The following is a 25,098-nucleotide window of genomic DNA, read 5'->3' on the forward strand; positions in this document are numbered from 1 at the left end:
TCTTGATTAACATTCTCAAAAGCCAACGAAGAAAGGTCCTTTCAGAGGAATAGCAAGTTATCACTCTTTGATTAAAGATTACAAGCATGTTTTTTTCTTATTAACATGGATTGATACCGTAAATAGGGTCAGATTTGATTTCATGTTCACTTTAAATGCAAGTGATTGAACATTAAAATGCTTCATTAGTAGAGCAATCATTTCATCATAAAATCCGATGATGGTTTATATCTGCTGAAAGCAAAGGGAGCCTCAGGCCACAAGCTATAGTTCCTCTTCTCACCACTAGGAGGCAATCTCTAACTTTTCATGAAATAAACAGAAGTGACCAAACATTTCAAGCAATCACTAAAATACTAATAAAAGGATTGGTGTTGCTTTATTGGCAGATAATATGCACTGCATTAATATACTGATGCATTTGGTTGTTTCCATGAATTGAACGAGCATGAAACACTTTTATGTTGATACCGAATGTTTCTTAATTGTGTTATAATTTCAGATAAGCTGTGCATGATAGTTTATCGAGATGATTTTATGCTTTTACCCTGAGATGAATTTTCAAGACAGTAATACATCAAAATAGGTACAGTATTACAAAAGTAAAGACATACAAAATGATGTATAACATTCTCAGTGCTGCTTTGGAGCTCACACACTCTTCATGTATGCGTGTCAAACATTTCCAAAACGGTAAATTAGCACCAAGAGCTATGAAGGGAGCGCATATGAAACAAACATTTGAAATAATAATAACAATCATACACCTTTTTAATTGCTAGTGTTTAACAATGATTACAGACATGATCACACAATGTTATCTTTCGCAGGCTGGTGGGCTCTGACCTGAGGTAGGCCTACTCATCTGAATTATCACGGATAAGTTTTCAGTTGTTTCGAATGAGCTGTGAAATTATTAGACGTTTAATTGGCACAGCACTTGAATGGCCTACGGAGGAATTGTGACAGCCATTACAAATGTGTAACTCTACCTCAGCTCTATTCTGCCAACCCCCGAGGAGAAACATTGTGTTGTTAGAAAAGTAATGAAGTGCTATAAAAAGCAGTTTAACGCAATCAAGATAAATTGGTACAGTATAAATAGCATTCGGTGTAGAGTACTTTTAATACTTTGAAGAGGAAAAACTAGGACTTTCAAAAGCCAAATGTTTCCGTCAGTCTCTTTATGTACTGTTTGTTCTCACTCTACTCAAAACAAGCGGTTGGATCCCAGTGGGAGAGTCCCATCAAAGTCTCTCTAAGCAAAATCCGTTAGGCAAACAGAAGCCTAAAGATCTGCCAGATGACAAACAATTTCAAGGCAGAGGCTTGAAGCTTGAGTTTAGCACCATGCGAAATCAAAGGCGGCACTAGACGAGCGCTAACATCACATGGAGTTTGTTGTGATGAACACGTAGATGCGGGCCAGGAAAGTTGTGAAAGTTCCTTGACGCAGCAGCTTCATTTCCACGTCGATGAGGAAGTCCCGTGGCTCCCGCACCTGCCGGTTCAGGTACACGGCGCCCGTGAAGCTGTTGAGCTTCCGCGTGCTGAAGTAGCCTTCCTCGTTTCCGCGAGGGATGCTGATGATGATGTTGTCGCCCGAGTAGGCGGGCGAGGGTCCGATGCGGAAGATCTGTGCTGGGATGATGATGTTGGTCTGGAAGCTCAGTTGGTAGTATGTGATGCGCAATGGCATAGTCTGGCATTGCTGGAAGTTGGGGCAACTCGTTCGCTCGCAGCGTCTGAAACGGGAGAGGTGAGAGTTTTGGTCCATAGAATGTGTAAGAATTTGTTCTGCAAAGACCCTGGCCGAAATTGTGTTTTAAAGTCACATATCTAAAATGGCTCTTATGACATTAACGGACACTTCTAAAGGGATAGTTTAACTAATAATGAAAATTCTCATGTTGGTTCAAACCTGTTAGACCTATACTTTCTTCTGTGGAACATAAAAGATGATATTTTGTCCAAAGTCAATGGGGTCCAATGTTGTTCTGGTTAATGTTGTTTTGTTTTGTAGTAACAGCGACCTAAATTTGTAAACCTCATTGAGGTTTTTTTTGTATGGACAGTAAACATTCTTCAAAGTATTTTCTTTTGTGTTTCACAGAAGAAAGACAGACATTGGAGTGACACAACGGTGAGAAGAAAAGACATGTTTACAAAATAAGGTCACTGCTCCAGAACCAAACCAAACCAAACAAAACAAAACGAAACGAAACACAAAACAAAGCAAAACAAAACAAATAATTTACATTTTAGCACAATATAAAACAACAACATAACGTAACAAAACAGCAACATAAAACATGTGACAAAACAAAGAAAATCATTGGAAGTACAAAGGGGTAAGTAAATGGTGACAGAATTTCCATTTTTGAGTTAATTATCCCTTTAGCTTGAACGCTGAATGATACCTCAAACTGTGTGGATGATTGTGGAGAAGAGTGTGCTGTTATTTTTCTAAATGACCATATTTGTGATTTTGGGCTTTTTTTTTTTTAAATTTGGATCAATAAGAACCATCAAGCAACCGATAAACAACATAAAACACCTGATAACATGAACGTCTTGTTCCACAGATTAACTAAATATGTTGTACAGCATGACATACAAAAATAACAGAGTAATACAGTGATACGGTCTCCTAAAATAACACTGCACAACCCATATGTACAGTTTCTCCGTAGGTGTTTTTGCCCCTGCTGACTCCGGGGCTGTTAATCTCTGATATAGCAGTGAATCTCAGGAGGGCTGATGGTGAGCAGTGGGAGTTCCCACCAATCAGAGTTCTTGCTGACACTGGCCAGACGTGTGTGTTTGAACTACTGCCTAATCAAAGCAATCTGGCTTCATTCCATTTGCTTAGCAGAAACCATGCTCTGTAAGGGGCCAGCATCAATTCAGATGGCACAAGGATGCTACAGTGAATGTATTTATGCTCTAAGCAGTGCAAATGTACTGATCCAGTATATGTGCATGTGCATCTGTATGATTTCTAAGTTTCACCATTATGCAGTTTATTTCTTGATAAATGCTGACAGATCCTATATTTTTCCTGCATTACGCAGTGTGAAACTTCTGATTACTATGGTAAGTTGGATAGGGTCTAGCCACGCTAGCAGGATCACTGATCGAGCCCACATGTGATCTGCATGATAAATGTGATCGGTAAAGAAAATCAGCGGGTCATACTTACGTGTCCGACACTCTCCTGTAGTTGTCTGGACATGCAAATGACAGGCAACGGAAGCCTCCCTGGATGTTGAAACAGGTCTGGGAAGAAGAGCAATTGTGCGATCCAATGGCACATTCATCAATATCTGAGAACGAAATGGAAGACAACAGCTAAATAGATTGAGTCGGTAAGAATTGAGGCCTCTGAGACTGCTTAAAGCTTTCATTCCATTAGTCCTTTCCTGAATGTTCGTTATCGTTCTTTCTTCTTACATAAAAAAAAAAAGAGTAAATGGAAATTCAATAGTGAATCAAAAGTGAATCAAACTATTAGACTTTGTAAGATTTTGATTGCATAAATAAATATCTAAATGGCAGCACACATTCAATTTTACCCGTTCTCAATCAATGCTAGCAGGGTTGTCAGGGGGCGACTGACGTCTGCGGTGACTAACCGCCAGGCTTCATTCTGCTAGGAGTCAATTTTGGCCCCTCCAGAAGTAATTAATTATGCATCTCATTTTACAAAAGCAAAGTCCTCGTTACAGCTCGCCGGCTCCAATTCGCAGAGTAATTCGTTTGGTGCAGGCTAGCGCTAACCTCCGGGAGCATGTACAGGCTCTTCTTCACCTCTCATCGACTTTCCTATCTTGAGAGCCTGAGGGAGTTTCGTCAATTTCGTGATCTTTCAGAGAGTGATGGAGGACACCAAGCAGTGCTGTGTTGAACCTGAGGTTAGCGCCTCGCAACTCAATGTGCCAATTAGAGAAATTAGAGCTTGAAATTGAGTTTGTACCATTTGGCTTTGGTAGAATATGAACCGGAGTTTAAAGGGATTACTCACCCAAAAATTATATATATATATAGTATGTATATATATATACATATACACACATACAGTAGGAAGTGGATCAAAAACTTCATTAAAGTTGTCATAAGACAAGACCGGGTATTGTTCAAAATTCATGTATAACTTTGATGAAAGGATTGATCCACTTCAAATGTTGACTACTGTATATATATACCTGCAATATTGTAACAAATATCTATCTATCTATCTATCTATCTATCTATCTATCTATCTATCTATCTATCTATCTATCTATCTATCTATCTATCTATCTATCTATCTATCTATCTATCTATCTATCTATCTATCTATCTATCTATCTATCTATCTATCTATCTATCTATCTATCTATCTATCAATTATAGTGCATTACTTTTAAAAGTAACTTTCCCCAACACTGAACATAACATAATATAAAACAACAACATAAGATAAAACAATAAAATAACACAGCATACCATGACATAACATAACATAATACAACAAAACATAAAACATAACATGTTAAGATAAATCCTGAACATTTGGTCGCATGCTTTGTGCTTTTATTTAATTCAATCAAAGACTTAAATGTAATATGATAAACTTATAGTGTTACCTTGACAGGTGCGTCCATTAGGTGACATGGAGTAACCATGGGGAGGGCAGGCACATTTGTAGCTACCTGGGACATTCACACACTGGAATGCACAGAGGTTTCCAATGCTCTGTGAGCACTCGTCGATATCTAGAGAACAAACAAGAACATCTTTATCAGTGAGAAAACTAGCCATTAATAAAGAACATCACAACAAACCACAATGCGAAGATTTGTCCTTTACACAGGAAGATTTGTGTTTAAGAAAATGTGCCAAGAACACACTAATTGCTATGATGATCTGAAAAAATAAACCCATCCTTATTAAAAGATTCAAGACATTATCGATCCAATATCCCTATCAGAGGAAAACATCACATCATCTCTTTAATCAACATACTGTATATGACTGTGTCCTTGTGTTTAACCCTTAATGGTAATGAAATGGATGGTAAGCAGGTAAGCGGTAGACAATCACAACAGACTGGGCCATCCGACCAATCAGAACAGAGTAGGCTCTAAGAAAGGAGGGGTTTAGGGAGATCAGTTGCTTGATCAAACCATTTTAGACAATGTGAGGAAAGAGGTAACTGTGCAATGTAGAATATATTATGAGAAAATTAAAGTGTTTTTGGCCTTGGATGCATGTAGGCCTACTGTAGGAGAACCTTTAAAATATCATAATAGGGCACTTGAATCCATTTCCTACCTTGAGGACATCGATATCACCTCACCTTCACACGTGTGCCCGTCCTCTTTCAGGTAGTAGCCCATTCGGCAGTAACACTGGTAAGAGCCATAGATGTTTGCACACTCCTGACTGCATGGATTGTTGTCACATTCATTAACATCTATGAAAGAACACAGAAAACGAGTTTTTGGATTAAAAAATATTTTTGTGTGTACACATTTGCATAAATCATTACAGTCTTGTGCATATTGGCAGTGTGCTCATATCAATGCAAATGTGCAGTGGAGTCCAAAAATCTGAGACCCCATTGAAAATCTGGTGAATCTAATTAAAACCTGGAAATAATTTTTAAGCAGATGTAAAATATAATTTCGCATTGTCTACATGATGTACAAGTAATGCAGTTTTCATAATGTCATCAATTACTAGTCATTGTGCTACGATTAACTATATGTTCATATTGGATAGAAAACTAGTGCTAGAATGAATGATTCGATTTTGAATTGGGTTTGCTGTGTTTTGATAGAGTTAGTATATGTAGAAAAAGGTTTTTAACGTTTCGAAATGTAGTTTGTATTTAACAAAATGTGGTTTTGGCCAGAAAATTAACTATTTGGCTAATTATGTGATGTAGGTGTGTTGCTGTGTTAAGAGTTTAGAAGAAGTACTTTAAGTATTGGTAAACGCTTGTTAGCAATTGAAAAAAACTGTAATTCATGTGACACAATGTACCCATAATATCTATGTTATACTCTTTTTTACAGTCTATGGTTATACTGCCATTGTTGCGCCTGTTATTTACATTCATAATGTTGCTAAAGATAAATGTTCCTTTGTAGAATCTTTATATTACATTCCTGCAAAGATGACAGAAAACTTACTCGCAATAGCTGCCCTGTGGCAAAAAATGAATAATATGACAATTGCGTTTTAGACCATACTATTTTGATTAGATTATTAGATTGCAGCCGCACGCTAATTTGCCTTATTAAGTAATTCTGGCCTATAGTGATTTAATACAATGGTATAATACAATACAATTTTATAACATTTAATTTGAAAACTAAAAAAGCTGAAATCTGATTTGAATATGAAACAAGTATGATCAAGTTCTCAAGCATGACTGGAGAATTATAGAACATCAGACCGTTTGTACATAGAGTTTACATCACAAATTAATTTGATTAGTGACCTAGAAATAGTGCAGAATCAATTTTTTTTTTTTTTTTTTTTACTGTAAGCCACTCTACATTTTTGGATATGTGCATTCTGGGCAACATACTAAATGTGAAGGTATTACTTTATAGAATGTACAGTAGAAAAAAATAGAACGTAAGAATTGCGCAGGGCAGCCACTGGTCAACTGGGCCCCCTATGAGGAATTTAATTAGAAATCTCTATCTGGGGGTGAGAGGGAGATGGTGTCCCACATAGAGGGTGGGATGGTGTTCCCTTAGTTAGTGCTCTGTCTACGCAGGCCGTATATTCTGCGTATATGGAACAGTGGTATCACTGTAGTAAAAGCTTTACATGAAGCTTTTACTGAAATGAAAACATAAAATTGCTGCCATTGATCAACAATACATCCAACATGCATAGCCTTTGATTACTATGGAGGGTTTTTCTGCTATAGAATGAAAAAGTATAAAAGGTAATTGTGACTTTTTATCTCACAAATCAGACTTTTTTTTCTTTTCTCTGAATTATAAATAAAGTCGTAATTGCCTTTTTTAGTTTCTATAACATGGCAGAAATAACCTTTCATAGTTTACACATTTGTAAGGGGGAAAACATAAAGATGCAAAGTACACCACACATTATTCCTCCTCTCCCCTAACTCTTCTTCTCTACTACTCCTCTCCTTCAACTATTACTCTCCTTTGTCCAGACATTATTTTTTCTCTCTCTCTGCTTCTCTGTGTTCTTCGGCATCCACATTGAACAAAAACAATTCAAAGAGTCCCTTTTTTACTGTGTATGTCCAAGTAATGGAAAGAACTTAAACACCTGACTATGCTTCTGACTGAGATTGGATTAAGCTATCAATGTTTCAGTGATCTGTTACCTAAAAATGCTTGAAAAGTTGTTTCAATATTTTTTATATATCAGCACTTTTGAGCTGATGTTGTTGCAGAAGTAAAGGCTTTATTCTATATTTAGGGTTTGGAATATTGGCTCTTCATTTCTGTCATGCTGTGTTTAAGCATTTGTAAATAAGATCAGAATTATCCATTATTTTGGTATTGGGTAAGCTTGTGTGAAAATTTGAGCATTTTAGGAAATGTGTTAACTGACTGCATATTAGGGCTGGGAATCGCTGGGTACTTCACGATACGATACGATATGCGATACATTGTTCACGATACCGATAATATCACGATATGGCGATACTACGATAATCGATATTATCAGTAATAACTCACAATAGCTATATCATGTTTTAAGAAATACAATTTTCTTTTAAATTAGGAAAATTAATCTCCATTTATTTTTTGGGATGAAACACAATAACAAAAACAACTTGTGTCTTATCAGTTGCAACAAAACAGTCACAGACACTATTTTAGTGTAACATTGCTGCAATCAATAGTAATAAAAATGTTTACGCCGGGGTGTGTCGGCTTCGAGCCAGCACCAACAACGGCTTTCTCACAGAGCTCCGGGTGATGCCGCGTGAGGTGTCTGTACATGTGGTCGTGTTTCCCATTTTGCGGACTTTTGCAAAGCCAGACATCCCAAGTCTCACGGAAGTTCAGGGAGTCTCCCGCATAATGATAGCGTCTCCCTGATGCCCGCAAATTAGTTCAAATCTCCCGGAATCTAGAGCGCGCATGCGAGAAAGAACAGCCTGCACGCATAACATACATAGCACGGAAGAGAGCGAGAGACTTTGCGTGTGTGCCTCATGAAAGCTAGTCAAATCCAGTCAACTCGGATAATGAATAGAGCGTTTTATAACGGCTTTTAAGATCGATACTTGGCAAGAGCGCATCGAGAATCGATCGCGGGAGTAAATATCGTGATATATCGCCATATCGATATTTTGGCGCACCCCTACTGCATATTGTGTGAAAACAACATGAATTGTGTTAATGGTATGTTCACAAAATACAGATGTTGTGCTAATTGTGTTTAGAGATTAAGTGTGGACAAGGCCTAAGACAAGGGTATCAAATTTAGCTCCTAGAGGGTCACTGTCCTGCCGAGTAAAGCAGTAGCACCTCATTGCAGTACACGAGATCCAGGGGGCGGAGTTGGATTCAGATCTAAGGGGTGGAGATGGGTAGGATTAGGGGTGGGGTTAGGGATCAGGGGGCGGATATGGGTAGGATTAGGGGTGGGGTTAAGGATCAGGGGGTGGAGATGGGTAGGATTAGGGGTGGGGTTAGGGATCAGGGGGCGGAGATGGGTAGGATTAGGGGTGGGGTTAGGGATCAGGGGGCGGATATGGGTAGGATTAGGGGTGGGGTTAGGGATCAGGGGGTGGAGATGGGTAGGATTAGGGGTGGGGTTAGGGATCAGGGGGCGGATATGGGTAGGATTAGGGGTGGGGTTAAGGATCAGGGGGTGGAGATGGGTAGGATTAGGGGTGGGGTTAGGGATCAGGGGGCGGAGATGGGTAGGATTAGGGGTGGGGTTAGGGATCAGGGGGTGGAGATGGGTAGGATTAGGGGTGGGGTTAGGGATCAGGGGGCGGAGATGGGTAGGATTAGGGGTGGGGTTAAGGATCAGGGGGTGGAGATGGGTAGGATTAGGGGTGGGGTTAGGGATCAGGGGGCGGAGATGGGTAGGATTAGGGGTGGGGTTAAGGATCAGGGGGTGGAGATGGGTAGGATTAGGGGTGGGGTTAGGGATCAGGGGGCGGAGATGGGTAGGATTAGGGGTGGGGTTAGGGATCAGGGGGTGGAGATGGGTAGGATTAGGGGTGGGGTTAGGGATCAGGGGGCGGAGATGGGTAGGATTAGGGGTGGGGTTAGGGATCAGGGGGCGGAGATGGGTAGGATTAGGTATATGTAAGGTGGGAGGAGTTGGATCTGGATCCAACTCCTCCCCCTGGATTTCATGTTCTGCAGTGAGGACCATCTCGAGTAAAGTGAAGTGTCCATCATATGCACACTTCAGAATCTCGCCAGAGGTAGTAGGTCATCCGGGCACTTTTTGCCTACTCTTTTATGAGTACTCAGACATACTTTTTTGTCACATACTGTTTTTCGCCTACTAAATAGTAGGGAAGAATGTGATTTCGGATGCAGCCCTAGTCTTCAGGATTACTAGAAACGTTCAGGCAGGTGTTTAGGAGCTAGTTGGAGCTACATGATAATACACTCCATCTACAATGACAGATGGAGTGTATTACTAATTTTAATACTGTTGCCCCTTTGAAAGCAAACTAAAAGTCACCTCATGAATTGTTCCTCAGGCTGTCACGCGCCAAGTCCTTGAAATAAACTCTGAATACCTATATGGATCTGTCCATATATTGGGACTAGTAAATAAAAGAAGTGGCAAACACACCGGCTGACAGCTCACTCATCTTTTTTGGTTTTTAGCTCTCTGCCTCATTTTAATTGGAAAGAGAGAACATTCATACTGTCAGAGCACAACACATTCTTTGTAGGTAGACTGATCCGTGTTCAATTCTGCTAGTGCAAATAGATGTACCTTCGCAGTTCTTGCCATCAAAGGCCAGGGAGAAGCCTGTGGTACAGGAGCACTGGTAGGATCCCGGCGTGTTATCACAGGTCTGGGCACACAGGCGGCCCGGGTACCGCCAACACTCATTTACATCTGCCAGCACAAAAAGATCCAGAGAAAAACAAAGTTTACAAACATACTGTAGTCCGAGGAGCATCTCTCTCTCTCTTTCTCCATCCGTCTTTCTCCTTGCCTTGCTGTCCTCTTTCACTCCTCTATAGGAGCAGAAGGGATACAAGATTAGGATAATCTGCATGCTCTCTGGAGCATGAGCTGCTGTCAGCTTCATCTATATGCATGCTATTAGTCTGGCTAACCACAGAGAAAATGACGTCCTTTGGGTAATTCAGTCACAGTATCCAAACTGTTTTTAAATCCTTCAAGTGCTTTATTTTGCAGCTGTGGTTTATAGATACTTTGAAAAAAGGGGGAAGCTTGAATGTGATTGAGGTCAGAAGATGAAAGTGTCATTTTTAAAATGCTAAAATTCTTGCTCCTACTCTATACTTCATCCACTACTTTTCTTCCCCATTGTGACGTATATCTAAGTGAATTTGCTTCTCGAACTAGAAAAAATGTAGGGCGGGACTTGATTTTGTCCATTGGGATTTGATTGGATCGTTGTGGTTTGCTATTGCTGTGATCTCATGTGAGTAGCCGCGTTTCCATTACTCTTCAAATTGCGCAAATTGAAATTGCGAATTGAAAATACGCACAATGGAAACACGTCCATTTCGCAAAAACTCTCGTTTATCGCAAAAAAGTTTTTACGCTCGCATGAGGTGGTTTTTCAGGCAATTCGAGAAAAAAAAAGGAATATTTCATAAAACTGCAATGGAAACAGGTTTTGCGCATTTACAGTCACCTGACTTAGAAGACGCGGTGTGTTTGGGTTCCGTGTCCGCAAATAATAATAATAATTATCATCATTATTATAACATTTATTAGGCTACATATGTAGAAGACGCTTTTATCCAAAAAAGGAACAAAGCAATTCGTCACATGTCATTCATAATACAGGTTGGACAATAATAATATGGGCTAAGATTATCACAAATAAGCACAAGATTTTGACGCATATCCAAGTGTGTGTGCAAAGTGTGGAGCGCGCACTGGATGGCACGATGGGGCGGGCGCGAACACTTGCGTTTTCCTATCAACAGTGGAAACAACTTAAAATACTCTATCATTTCTGGCCACACAGAAAATAAAAATACATTGTTCGCAACTACTTTCATGGTCTCCGTGAACTGAAGCGCGAGAACTGAAACAAAATATAGCCTATGTAGGATAAAGCTTGAAATGTCAACTTTAAAACGAACAAATTCGAATCGAAAGCTAATACCTTCTGATTATGTAATCCTAATGAAAGGTGCATTTCTCTCTAAAGGTGCATCCGGAGATGGAGATATGTTTTTAGCCGACACTGATTTAGAAAACAATAGTTTATTAATAAACAATTAAAATGCCTCGTTATTCTTTCAGACACATTTATTATAGTCTATAACTCGCCTATAAATCACCTCTCTGTAGGCTGTGGTTATGGCTCTTCTCATTCAGCAGCACTGCGGGAAAAATATATTTTCCAGGTTCTAATTTGGCCTTAGAAAACCAGTAAAATCAAAATTTTTCCATATTAATTTGTGAATATTTTAAATGTTTAATAATGGGGCAAAAAGTCATTAACAAATATCTGAAAATTCGTCGATTTGTTTTTTTTTGCACAGCATAATACGACATAATACGAGACAGAGTTCTTTATTAAATTCATAAAAGATACAATAATTACAGGAATACTGGATTCTAAACCTCAAAGAAATGCCACAATCAAGACCTCAGAGCAGAAATGAGGGAGAAACACCCAGGAACTCCGTGTCTTTCCCTGCCATTAATGCTTGGATAACACACCACGTCTCCTTCCATTAATAATAATAATGTTTAGTGCGGTGGCTGTGATATAGGCTATAAACCTACCAACGTCCGTTGCCATGATTTTTGGAATGACTTATCGCGAGAGGAAAAAAAGATGTTTTAGTCGCATAATATCGGTTAATGGAAACGCCGTCATTTCGCAATAGTTTTTTATCGACATTTAGAAAAAAATCGCAAACGTTTTGCGCAAATCTGTAATGGAAACGCGCCTAGTGACAAGTTGTCCCACTCTCGCAAGTTGCTGCAAGAGGGAGGGGAAGTTATTTTGATTTAATATTATGAGGGCACCTGAATTTGAAAAAAAAGAGTATACTTTAGGCTCAAGCCTCACTCCCCTGGCCTAAAGATGCGCACTAGCGACTGATGATAGAGACAGTGTGCCCACCTTCCATGCCAGATATGTCACAAAATATTCCACAAAAAAGAGATGTCACAAAATATTCCACAAAAATATGACTGATTTCATTGTGACTTACTGCATAGCATATTGTAAGGTCTGAAAGTGAAGTTTTGTTCAGCAAGCCTACTGTGTGCACTTGCTAATCTGAACAAAGATGTGTTTTGGCTGTGTACTTGTTGTGTGTGTCAGTGTATGTGTTGATACGCACCCACACAGAGCTGGCGAATGGTGTCGTACTGGTAGCCGGTTTGGCAGTCACAGCGGTAGCTGCCGGGTAGGTTGTGACAGATTTGGCCCTCTCCACAGCGGTGGGTGCCCGTCTGACATTCATCCACATCTGCAGATCACATTCAGCAGTCTTTAGAAGTCCAGTTAGTTATGGTGCGTTCACGTGCTATGGAAAATATGATATTTTCCACTTGTGAACTGGTATTTACCAGTGTGTTGCGTTCAAGTGCTTTTGTTGTCGTAATGTGGTAAAAAGATGGAGATCCAGACCTGTTATTTAGCTAAAACTATTTTAGATTGCTTAAGTCATCTGCTACAGCAAGAAAATGATTTATCAAAACTCAAACGTAAATAATATATGCTGTATATTTTCTAGATCATGAATAATACATATTTTTACCATTCACAACTCTTGCGTTGCTCTCTGCCATTTTGAAAAGGTCAAAGGTAATCTCATCTCGGCAACTCGTGCATCAAAATATTCTACGAGTTGCCCAGTGGAAAATACCACATGAGGGGGTGTTCATGTGCATTTTCCATGTCGGCTTTTGGTATTTACCATAATTACCATAGCACGTGAACGCACCATTATACCAACAGAAATGGTAACAAAAAGTAATATGCTACTAACATGGTTTTTCAAAGTTGAATCACAGTAATGTCTTGTTTTTAGTGTTTTTTATCGTCCTTTGTACTTGAATGGGTCAATGGGACCTAAATGATGATTAAATTGCATGATATTATCTCACACCACTACACCGTGATAGTGCCACAGTACTTTTGAGAAATGCTCTTTAAACAAGTGGAATTAGCTTTCGCCAAGCCACACTTCAATAAGAAATTTCAGAAGTAAGAAAGTTTATGGGAACCAACCCCAACAGTCCCAACAAGGAAAATGATATATGAAATAAAGTAAAATTTTGATACATAATACTTATCATATAGGCTGTATATATATATATATATATATATATATATATATATTAAATATATAAGTTTTGGGTCAGTAAGTTTTTATGTTTTTGAAAGAAGTCTTACGCTCACTAAGACTGCATTTATTTGATCAAAAATACAGTGAAAACAGTAATATTGTGAAATATTATTAGAATTTAAAATACCAGTTTATATTTTGAATATATTTTAAAATGTAATTTATTCCTGTGATGTCAAAACTGAATTTTCAGCATCATTACTCCAGTCTTCAATATCCGTGATCCTTCAGAAATCATTCTAATATGCGGATTTGCTGCTCAAGAAACATTTCTTATGATCAATTTTGAAAAGACTTGCACTGCTTAATATTTTAGTAAAAACTGTGCAGGATTTTTTTGATGAATACAAAGTTTAAAAGAACAGCATTATTTTGAAATAGAAATATTCTGTAACATAAATGTATTTACTGTCACTTTTGATCAGTTTAATGAATCTTTGGTGAATAAAAGTATTAATTTCCTAAAAACAACAACAATGTTTTAATCTAAATAATAATAGGCCTAATGTTATAACAATCTATAGAACTAAAAACCCAAAGTTTTATGAAAGGGTTAGGTGTAGGTTAGGGTATAAGAAGCATGTATATTTGTATGTGTCCTTACCAATACATCGTGCTCCATCAGGGCTGGAATGGTAACCTTGACTGCACATGATAATCTTGTGCTGACAGGTGTAAGAGCCCACAGTATTTATGCAGTTAAAGCCAGTCGTACATGGTTCTCTCACACTGCTGCATTCATCAATGTCTACAATTAAGCGAGAGAGAGCATGAAAGTGATAAAACAAAGGCAAATCAAACAAAAAAGCAACTTTTCAAATGTGTGTTTACTTAATGGGATTGTCATTTGTATTTTTCAGATTTTCAAACAGTGACAGTTTGGTATTCTTCATGCATCTGTCCTCTAGGGGGCACCGAGAGACTCTAAAGGTGTCTCTGCCTTGTCGTACCGATGCAGTTGCCGTGTGAGTCTTGAGTGAATCCTGTGAGGCAGCGTTGCTTCGGGTTACACGTGAACGAGCCATCAGTATTCTGACACTGGAAGCCCATTCCACAGTTATGAGTTCGCATAACACACTCGTCGATGTCTAGAAGAGAAAGAGTGCAGCAGATGTCAAACAGGCCAGTGGTTCGGACAGCTAGACGCCACCCAGTCGGGTTCCTGTACTGATAGATTTGTTTAGCTTTTGAGACTGATGCTGTTCGAAGGTCTAAACAAATGAAGTTACCTCTCATAAAGACTTCAAGAAACTCTGTAAATCTCACCAAATTTGGCAGGCAGAAGCATAATGAATAGACGGGCGTCATCTGAGACATATGATGGAGATGGGTTTGGACAGAGATCACAACAGACCTCAATTACAAGTCAGAACTTCACAGTAGGTGGCACTGTGGCTCAATAACAGGCTGGGAAAGCATGATCAAGCATTTCAAGGCAGCTGGTCTCACAAAATCAAACCCCAGTTTCTCCACAGTCAACACTTGCATGGAATTTAAAAAAAAAACAATTTTACAAACAATTTTGTATTTTGTTAAAGGGGTCATATAATGGTAGATGCACTTTTACAAGTTTAATTGTACTGAAATGTGTGTTGGCAGTGCCTGTACACAACCATCATAAAATGATAAAATTCCATCCAGTGTTTTTGTTTTAATCTCCTTATATGTTTTCCCCTGTCTCAAATCAAGCCGTTCGACCTTGTGACGTCACACGCTCGGAAGCCCCTCCCACGATTGTTGATTGACAGCAGCGCTTCAACACAGACCCGCCCTCGCTCGTGAGGGAGCTGTCAACCATAGTCTGCGCGGACCAGCGCGGTCATTGTTGATGTGCCGGAGCACTGTCTATGAGCAGAATGGCGTCTAAGCGATTGTGGTGTTCTGTTCTTGGGTGTAATAACGAACACAGCAGTCATTTTAATGTTCCTACATCCGAACCGCTGAAGTGGCTGAGTTTGTTTTCGAAGGGAATATTCCCCACGAGCAACGTCAATGCTCTCATGTTTGCGCGAATCATTTCTTACCAGACTGCTTTATAAACGAGGGTCAGTATAAAGCTGGTTTTGCTAAGAAGCTGCTCATGAAAAAAGGATCGGTACCAGCTATTCGTGTTCCTGCTGAACCTCTAGAACAACTGAAGTGAGTGTAACGTTTTATTAAACTTTATATTAATATTTATATTAATCTTTGCAAATCGCTAGCTGCACGCATCACAATGAATGCGTCTAAGGTTTACACTTAGGGTACATTACGGCATGTTTTCTATGTATGATGTTCTCAATATAATTCATAATCCCACGTTTATACTGAACAACGCGTTATGGTTATTGTGTTATTGTGTTAAAAACGGTGTACACAGAACAGAGAGGCGGGGTGAGCAAAGCTCATTATCATTTAAAGTCATATGCACTGAAACGGCGTGCTGAAAACAGAGCTGTTTTTGACCAAGTAAAATAAGTGTTTTCTTTCAATACTAATGAGAATTTGTAATTAAAGTATATTACAAACTTTTAATTTAGACCCTAAAGAATCATACTAGCTTGTACAAAAATGGCATTATATGACCCCCTTAATGATACTGGCACACAACACGTAATACGAGCATCACTGAAAATAATGATAACCTGCAGTTCGTCAAATGAGTCAGACTTTGATTCAGTATCCACTCTGATGGATTCAGTTCAGAGAAGGATTCAAACCAGTATCTTGAACTCAAATTCTTTAAAAGAATCATAAGAGTGATCCATTCGGGAATCGTGCTGATGTTTTGATTCACAAAATAGAATCAGCTCAGAGTCAGTTGTTAATGAATTAGACTGCACTGATCATGTTGTATGTTTCTGATTCACAAAAAGATCTGGCTCATAACGAGGCATTTATTAATGAATTGAACTGCACTGGTCACGCTGTGTGTTTTTGACTCACTAGAAGAACTGGCTCATAATGAGTAATTTGTTTATGAACTGGACTGCACTGGTCACGCTGTGTGTTTTTGAATGACTAAAAAGAACCAGCTCATAAAAGTAATGTGTTGGTTAATCAGGCTACAGTAGTCATGTTGCTAGTTATTTTGGCATGCAGCCCAAGGACAGAAAGATTTTTCTTGACATTATTTCACAGTACTACACCATTTTGAATTGCATTACATTCAATCCAGATTGCAAACTCGCATTTCAAAACGCAGGTAAATATAGCACCATTACCTAAGCAACATGAGACCAAGCTAAGAAAAATATGTTCTGAGAACATTGTTAAAGTTCCCATAAGGTTATAGTTCACCCAATAATGAAAATTCTATGATTAATTACTCACCCTCATGTCGTTCCAAACCCGTAAGACTTTCGTTCATTTTCAGAACACAAGTGAAGATCTTTTTGATGTAATGTGAGAGATTTTTGTCCCTCCATTGACAGATGCTCAACTACCACATTGCCGCTTCAAAAAAGTTCATAAAGAGATCGTAAAACAAATCTATATTAATTGAGCGGTTTAGTCCAAATTTTCTGAAGAGACTCAATCGCTTTAAATGATGTACAGATTGAATTTAGGCTTTCAGTCACATATAAACATTCATCAACTCTCATACATGCGGTAAACGGAAGCTCAAGCATGTTCACTTGACGGTTTGTTCTCGCGTGTCAAGCAGGTTCAGTTGAGCTTCTGTTTAAGTTCGCTGATCAACAACTACATCATTTCTGAATGTTCTCTTACCGCTCAAAACGTCTAGTTTTTTTAATGATTTTTTAAAAGTTTTTTCTTAATTACACAAATGTTAAAGGAACATTCCATTTATCATTCCTCGAACATTATCGGATTTTGTACTCTTGAATGTTCTTTGAACATTCTGAAGTAGTAACATTTAAACACATTATTAGACAAACATCCAATTAAAACGTTTCAGAAAAATTAATGTTCGCTTTTAGAACATTATTAAAGACCAGTCTTTGAATAAAAGTGTTATTAATGTTACTGGAAGAATGTTTGTTCAAAACTTTGAGAATCTTGCCATAACATTAGGGAAGTTCTGAGAACATTCCCTGTTACCTGGGAACCCATATATGGATATTAGTGAGCCTTTAATTTCAAGTTAAGGTGGTCTTTCAAAACCCTACAGTTGCACTGTAGTAACAGAATATGAATTTTCAACTGTCCAAAGCCTGCAATTAGTTAAAATCCATTAATGCTATTCCATCACTTATAATGATAATTATCCCTCCACACTTATTAGAATGCGCTGGGCCAAGTCCTGACAAGAATCAGAGACTCTTGCTAAGTTTTCTCTGTTCAAAGGCAATGGTTAGATGTGTCTAAGCATCTGCTTTGTGTAAAAACAGAGTGCGGGATGCTTTAGATGTTAGCAAGCAAGAGCCCGAGGCAATCAGCTGTGGCCTCTTTCGAACTGCGAAGGCCTGCAAAAAAAATATCACATTTTACTGCACAGATTGATGCATGGTTTCTGGTTCTTCTCTGCAGCGGTGATGGTGGTGTTTAGATGATGAAGACACTGGTCTGAGATCTGTGGAGTAATGTGGGCTAGAGGACTATGACAAGGATAGAAGACCGTTTGTATATTGATTCTGTCCATATGCATCACTGGGAAGCTCTGATGACTGGGGAAGATTTGGACTGTTGCCATGTTTCTGCTGATTTGATCTCACATAAAAGCAAAGTTCACGTAGACATAACTCTTAATGTATTTTAATTAATACAACAATGCTCTCTGTGGACTTTTAGTGAAATTAAAGCTTAAGGGCCATTCACATCGAATTTTTTGCAGTCATGCATTTTTGCAGTTAAAAAGGTAAGACGCAGGTCAGTGGAACAAAAAATATGTTTGTTTTTTTTAAGTTCTTTTAACTTGAGTACCACGTTTTTATAACACCGTGTCATGTGTGTGACGCTGCGAAAGATGCAAGACGTGAGTGCAATGGTCAAACACGTCCATCTAACGCACCATTTTTATGCCACTAGCATTACCAAATTTACAAATAATGTTTGTTTTCAAGCACTCCTCCATTTGTCATTGGTCAGACAAACTGATAATGCCACCCCCAAATTCACAGCATTGCTTAAAGCTGCAGTCCGTAGCTTTTTTTGGGTTAAAAATGATCCAAAATACATATTTGAGAAAATACATAACCAGCCAGTGTTCAAAACTATCTGCTTGCCTTAGCTCGATTCAAAACGGTAAGCTTGTAATAATGTTTTTAATCCCAGTGGTACTGGTGGATTTCCGCGGGAGATTCGAGCATGTCTTTGCGTCATTACGTCACATCTGTACACATAAAGATAAGTCTCGGCTAGTATAAGCTATATTGTGTGTGAGGATGCTGGAGGCGGAGATTTATAGCCTTTTCTCACAGCACTTGATATAATTAAACTTATCAATTTGATGGTGGATCCAGAAAGGTTCAAACGACAATCACCAGTGACAACAGATTCACCTGTTGTTAAATGCAAAAGACTTCGTTCGGACTTCGGAGTGGCTACAGAAAAAAAGAGACTGCAACCGGACCCATGCGAAAACAAGGATACATATCGGAAGGACATTACATGTAGTCACGAAATGCTGACGTTGTTAACATTAACAATTTGAGAACAAAGTATAATTTGCACGCTTTTGCGTGATGATAAGCGCAATTTACTGCAATGTCAGAACCAGAACAAAAGTGTATGTTACTTACTTGTTCAGATGACATTTTCCGGTGAAAATTATTATGTTAGTCATACTTCCAAAAAGAATAATCTGTGATTCTGAATGCCAGTATCGACACCGGAGCGGTGATTGACAGCTGCACACTCTCCCCAATGTGTTCATCCGCGCTGTGCGGTGTCGAACTACAACTCACGTAAAGTTGATAATTCCACGAATGACTGCAATTGCAGATTTCGAACAGAGATGGCGACAGAGGAAAAAATGCGGACTGCAGCTTTATATTATGGGTAGGGTAGGGTTGGTGAGCCAGTTCCTTATTCAGAAACAAAAGATATTACCTTTATGCCTGACTCAGAATTTAAATTAGAGAAGATATTTTGAAGAATGATGGTAACAAACAGATGGACCCCATTGACTTCATTAGATTTTTTCCATACTATGGAAGTCAATGGGGCCAATCAACTGTTTGGTTACCCATATTCTACAAAATATTTTCTTTTGTGTTCACCAGAAAAATTAAATTCATACAGGTTTGGAACAACGTGAGGGTGAGTAAATGATGACAGAATTTTCAATTTTGGGTGAACTATACCTTTAAGCTTTAAATTAGGAAACCAAAATGATGTTGTGTGTGCGTGTAAGCATTTGCTGATACTATAGCCCCAACCCACCTTCACACACTCCGCTCCTCAGCTGGTAACCGCTTGAACATGAGATCTGCCTCTCGCACACAAACCCTCCTACCGTGTTCACGCAGCGCTCGTCTGCCTGGCAGGTGTGTGTGTTCGTCACACACTCGTTCACATCTGCAAAGCAAAAGTACAGCATTATTTTGCTGGGCTCCAGAGTATAACATCCTCACACAGTGCCAGGGACATAAATGGAGAGTTACATCCACAAAAGCCTGAAATGGAGAAGCTGAAGCTGGTGGAGAAGCAAGCAGGTGAGACAGCTGTGTAAAAAACATCCCATCCCATTGTGTGTTTGCACAAACCGAGGCACACATCAGGCAATTTGCTTCATGTCTTGAGTTCTGGCACTGTGGCGAACTGTCAAGATCTTCAGTTGGCCAGATTTATTAAAGGCAATAACTCTGGACTATGTTGAAAAACAAGATCGGAAAGCAAGCCCTACCCAGAGAGAGGAGAAAAATAATTACTTGAAGCTTAGACAATGGCTGATTTGTGGCCCAAAAAAGGATTCAATCTGTCATGTTATTGCCAGAGTAAATAATTCCAGGGGACTGGGTGGAAATGTTTGTGCTTTCTTCTGGCCACATTAGGACTAAAGAGAAAAGAGCACATGGTACCTTATCTGTTCCACACAACAGCTGATAACACCATAGAGAAAACAATGAATTTGAATGTTTCACAGTTTTTTGGATGCCAAAGCATTGGATAATAACAGAATTGGAATTCCAGATTGGAATACCAAAAGCAAAAACTACTTGGCTTTGTTGTCATCCCAGTGACCACACTTTGTGAATCTTGTTTTCAGGCAGCGCCGCGGTATACGCAATACTACTATAAGAACATAGTCGCAATAGTGCAATGCAGAGGCAGCTATAAACGTTTATATAAGAAAGACAAGACCAGTCACTATTTATACAAATATATAAGTGCTTCGGGTTGACGTAATGTAGAACAACTCGAAAGATGAAAATATTTGAATATGCGTTAAATACGTGAATAATGTCTATTGAGCGGTTTTGGGAGAAACAGGGAGAAGGTTAAACTAGAGGAGAGATGGCTCACAAAAAATAGCTATACATTCTTAACAAACATCTCAAGAACAAACTTAATTTTCACATTTTTTTGTCATTTATACTTTTTACATTTACAATATTTTACAGCATTGCATAAAATGTGTGGTAAGGTTTAGGGTTAGGGGATGCAGGAATATACAGTTTGTACAGTATAAAAATCATTATGTCTATGGGAAGTACCCATAAAACGTGTGTGTGTGTGTGTGTGTGTGTGTGTGCGCGTGTGTGTGTGAGAGAGAGTGTGTCCGTGTGTGAGAGAGAGAGTGTGTCCAACCATACAAAGCAAGTCTACAGCAACCAAAACTGTTTGGTTACCAACATTCTTCAAAATATTTTGTTTTATGTAAAGTCATACAGGTTTTGAATGACATAAGCATAAGTAGATGGTGATAGAATTTTCATTTTTGAGTGGACCAGCCCTTGAAGGTTCACGCTTTAGTTACCAGGGAACCGAGATCACTCTCCATCTGTCTTTTTAAAAAGGTTCCTGCATTCAAGTGCACATTATTTAGCCCCAAAAGGCACATAGAAAGCAGCTCTGACACCCTCTTGCACTCTGTCGCAGATCCAGCACGGAAGTGTCAACAATCTGCCTCATCAACATACATGAGCAGTGGCACTTATTCAAAAAATTTGCTTCATAATAAGAATATGGAGAATTGCCTTCAAAATGTGGTAATCTGAAATGCATTAGATGATATGCATGGGATGAATAATACATTTTTGCAGACTGCAGGCAAAAGTGAGAGGGTTAGTAGTATTGCAAAGGGATGTGACTGCGGTGCATCAGGATTATGGTCTGTCAACATTATGTCTATATAAGATGTGCTGTTGTCATCGATAAGGGTTAAGATGAGAGGGTGATGATGACCGTCCAAGATGGTTGCAAGCTTGGGTTCACCTTTTCCCCTGTTGTTGTTTCTAAAACTATTTAAAATAGAGTAATTGAAATAAAGCCAAAATAAAATAAAATATAAATATAAGATGAAACACTTAAAATGAAAAAAATTTAACAATGTTGCCTTGGTAACTAAGTGAAATAAACAAGATTAATCCTTGTTAAACCCTTGCTAAAGTTTAATGCATGAATGTTTCGCCAATCTTTATTACATATTCGGGTCTTTAGCGACCCGGATCTACATCTAACACGGATGGATCTCTACCTGTTTTGCTGATGATAATTCCTATACTTTTGTTTTCTGCCTGCCGTAATTATGAGTGAAACGTCACTTCATCATTGTGTATCAGATATTGCCACCTTGTGGAATAAAGGTGAACTGAACTTTTTCAGTCATCAAATATTCAATTATTGTTATGCAGAAAAAATATATTTGTTACACTGTTACACACCTTGTTTTTCTTAAACAAGTAAAAGACCCCTTGGGTCACTAAAGACATTTAAGGGTTAAGTTGAAGTACTAAAATTACTAAACTGAAATAAATTACAGCTAAATACATAAAAAAAAAAAAAAAAGACAAAAGCACATAACAAAAAATTACTAAACCTTCAACTAAAGTTAAAAAGCTAATTCAAAATGTTAATAAATGCTACAATAGTACAGTATTTAATTAATACTAAAATAACTATAATGAGTTGACAACTGAACGCACATTTGCACGTTCACTTTTGTACTTCTATGAGAGAACTAGGAAGTCACAAGTAAATGAATAAAAAATGCATTAAAGTGCATTAAACAAATAATTATATTAATAATAATAATATATAAATAATAATAATAAATGCCACAGGCTCTCACGTGTATCATCAAACACAGCATGCTAGTTTAAATATGAGGGAGGCAAGATTTATTGATGAACAATCAATTGATGAACTTTAATTTTTGGTGCACAGTATGTCATGCATGCTCATTATAATTTATTTGATTCATTTTGAACCAAACAAAGCCATACAAACCTCTAAAAACATGAAAATTGAGCAATAATCTTCAAAGCCTAAACTTTCCCGTCTATAGCTACTCCAAAATATCACTGGTTTAGAGGCAAATCTAAGACGCCCATTAACTACCTCAAGAATCAAACTACTGTAATAGACTGAGACATTTGTGTATGCTAACCACTAATGCCTTCTATGTTTTGGTTAGGCAAAGGCAAAACAAATTCAACTTTGAGCAAACTCGACACCCATTATGCAACCACATGTATGTGAACTGGTTATAAGAGCATGCCGATGAGCTTTTGGGTTTCCTTCTAGTGTGTTAGTGAGTGTTCATCTGGGCAAGCGATGGGCCAACATGCCCCAACAGTGTGCAGTGAGCTGAAACGGTCCCACGGTACCAGTTGAAACCTCTTACCCACACAATCTCTATTCTGGTTGTGAATAAAGCCCTCATCGCACATCTCATTCAGCCGCACACACTGGTAGGAGCCCTCCCGGTTCACACACACCTCGTCCAGGGAGCAATTGTGTCTGCCGCTCGTGCACTCATTCACATCTACGGCACACATAACACTTTAGTTAAAGAGAAAAGGCACATGCTGAGATGCACACACACACATACTGTAACACAGCCACCTCCACCATCATAGAGTCGTGCTAGCATTTTACGAGGTGCGAGATCAGATCAGGTTTTGTTTCTAATAGTGAGGTTTGCTCTCAATTATTCAACCATTTTATTGTTGTTCGAAGTGGGTTTTCTTTGTGGCGAAATCGCATGCATGTGTGGCTTTATGAATCTATAACACTTAATGTTTACCACGTGAATACAGCTTATGAAGAGAAACAGATGCCAGAGAAACTCCAGGGAGGATATACATGCACAGTCTCGTATTTTGAGCTTGCATTTGGAAGTGTAAATGTCGATCATAAATGGAATGAAAGTGAATACTAAAACATTTCATAAAAAAAAAACCCATCCAGTTTCCTGCAGAGTGTGACTTAAGTCCTTGGCTCCACAGCAAAGCCAGTCAAGCTTCATTTTGTTTCTGCCAAACGAAATCAAGGTCTCTGCCCACCCGCATTCAGCATATGGGAATGCTTTGATGGAGAGACGCAGAAAGAGAGAGTGAAATAAACTCTTTAAGTACAGAGATAATTCAACAGTGAAAACTGCCCTCTCAGCTGAAGCCATTGCGATTATATCCTCCCTTAAACTGTCCTCACATGCAAAAATGGCACTGATTTACAGTTCCTGTCTCCTGAATCAATGTGAACATGAAGTTAAATTTGACATTCATGTTGAGCCTTAGGCAATTTGCATTTCAGTCAAACAAACACCATTAATCGTTGTTGAATGTCATAGTAATAAATTCTACATAAGCTGAACTAAAATAGAGAATATGAGAGATTGGTTGTTACTTCTACAATTGCTTTAGAAGTTAAAAGCCGGTTTACACTGGGCAATTGTTTTCTTTCCTTTACGGCCTTTGCTTGTCATATTGTACAATATGATCCCAGTGAGATTTGGGGTAAAGGCCAAGGCAGACTGTGCAACATCAACAGTATTTTATGTTAGACTGTATGATATACAGCTAAAAGTTTGGTCACAATTGACAGAATTGACTGGCCATTTAACGTCCCGTTTTAATATCTTCTTTGGCATTTACAACATAAACCCAAGTCCTTTGAGTGTTTTGCATAGAAAAATGTTTAACATAGAAAAATGGGAAAAAGTAGGAGTTTTAGAAGGAGAGGTAGTAAGATTAATCGGAAATGTAAATAATTTGCCATTGGTGAGCAACCATAAGGCAAAATCAACAATCTTGCATCACCATTTTGCCAAATGATAAAATAAATCTGGTACAGTCTCAGATATTTGTTTTAAACGGCTAAATTCGTGAAAAAATGTATACACTGCAAAATAATTTTCCAAAAATTTTTCAGTAAAGCTCTAAGCATCTTTAAAGCAAGAAAAATTGATTTGATAAGCTAAAAATGTAATTACAATGTGTAAAAAATAAGAAAAAAGACTTTTATCAAATTACAGTCAGGTGTTATTCTGTACATTTCAAATGAACAAATGTATATCTCTTGTTTTAAACATATTTTATATATATTCTTGTTTTAATTATAATTTTGTTTCAGACTTTTATCAGCTCATCAGGTGTCATACTGTAAATTACATAAAGATCCAGCAAAATATTGTTTTTTGGATAAGTTTATAGCAACATCTCTG

The 25,098-nt window shown here is 38.3% G+C and overlaps 1 protein-coding gene across 3 annotated transcripts in view; it reads right to left on the reverse strand.

Moving 5' to 3' along the window:
- Window positions 1–888: 888 nt before the first annotated feature.
- fbln2 (fibulin 2) overlaps window positions 889–25,098 on the reverse strand; it is a 71,915-nt gene continuing 47,705 nt past the window's right edge. For 2 of the 3 annotated variants that reach the window (XM_056251405.1, XM_056251404.1), the window contains exons 9-18: window positions 23,278–23,418; window positions 19,872–20,006; window positions 14,495–14,632; window positions 14,149–14,292; window positions 12,534–12,662; window positions 9,961–10,086; window positions 5,342–5,458; window positions 4,629–4,757; window positions 3,203–3,326; window positions 889–1,745 (exon numbers count right to left, since the gene is read on the reverse strand). In XM_056251405.1, the coding sequence (XP_056107380.1) occupies window positions 1,388–1,745; window positions 3,203–3,326; window positions 4,629–4,757; window positions 5,342–5,458; window positions 9,961–10,086; window positions 12,534–12,662; window positions 14,149–14,292; window positions 14,495–14,632; window positions 19,872–20,006; window positions 23,278–23,418 (1,541 nt within the window). In that variant the 3' untranslated portion in view covers window positions 889–1,387. The remainder of the gene's footprint in view (window positions 1,746–3,202; window positions 3,327–4,628; window positions 4,758–5,341; window positions 5,459–9,960; window positions 10,087–12,533; window positions 12,663–14,148; window positions 14,293–14,494; window positions 14,633–19,871; window positions 20,007–23,277; window positions 23,419–25,098) is intronic. The other variant, XM_056251406.1, reaches the window with a different exon arrangement.

Source organism: Rhinichthys klamathensis, unplaced genomic scaffold, assembly GCF_029890125.1.
Source record: "Rhinichthys klamathensis goyatoka isolate OS25496 unplaced genomic scaffold, OSU_Roscu_1.1 h1tg000082l_1, whole genome shotgun sequence".
NCBI lineage: Eukaryota > Metazoa > Chordata > Actinopteri > Cypriniformes > Leuciscidae > Rhinichthys > Rhinichthys klamathensis.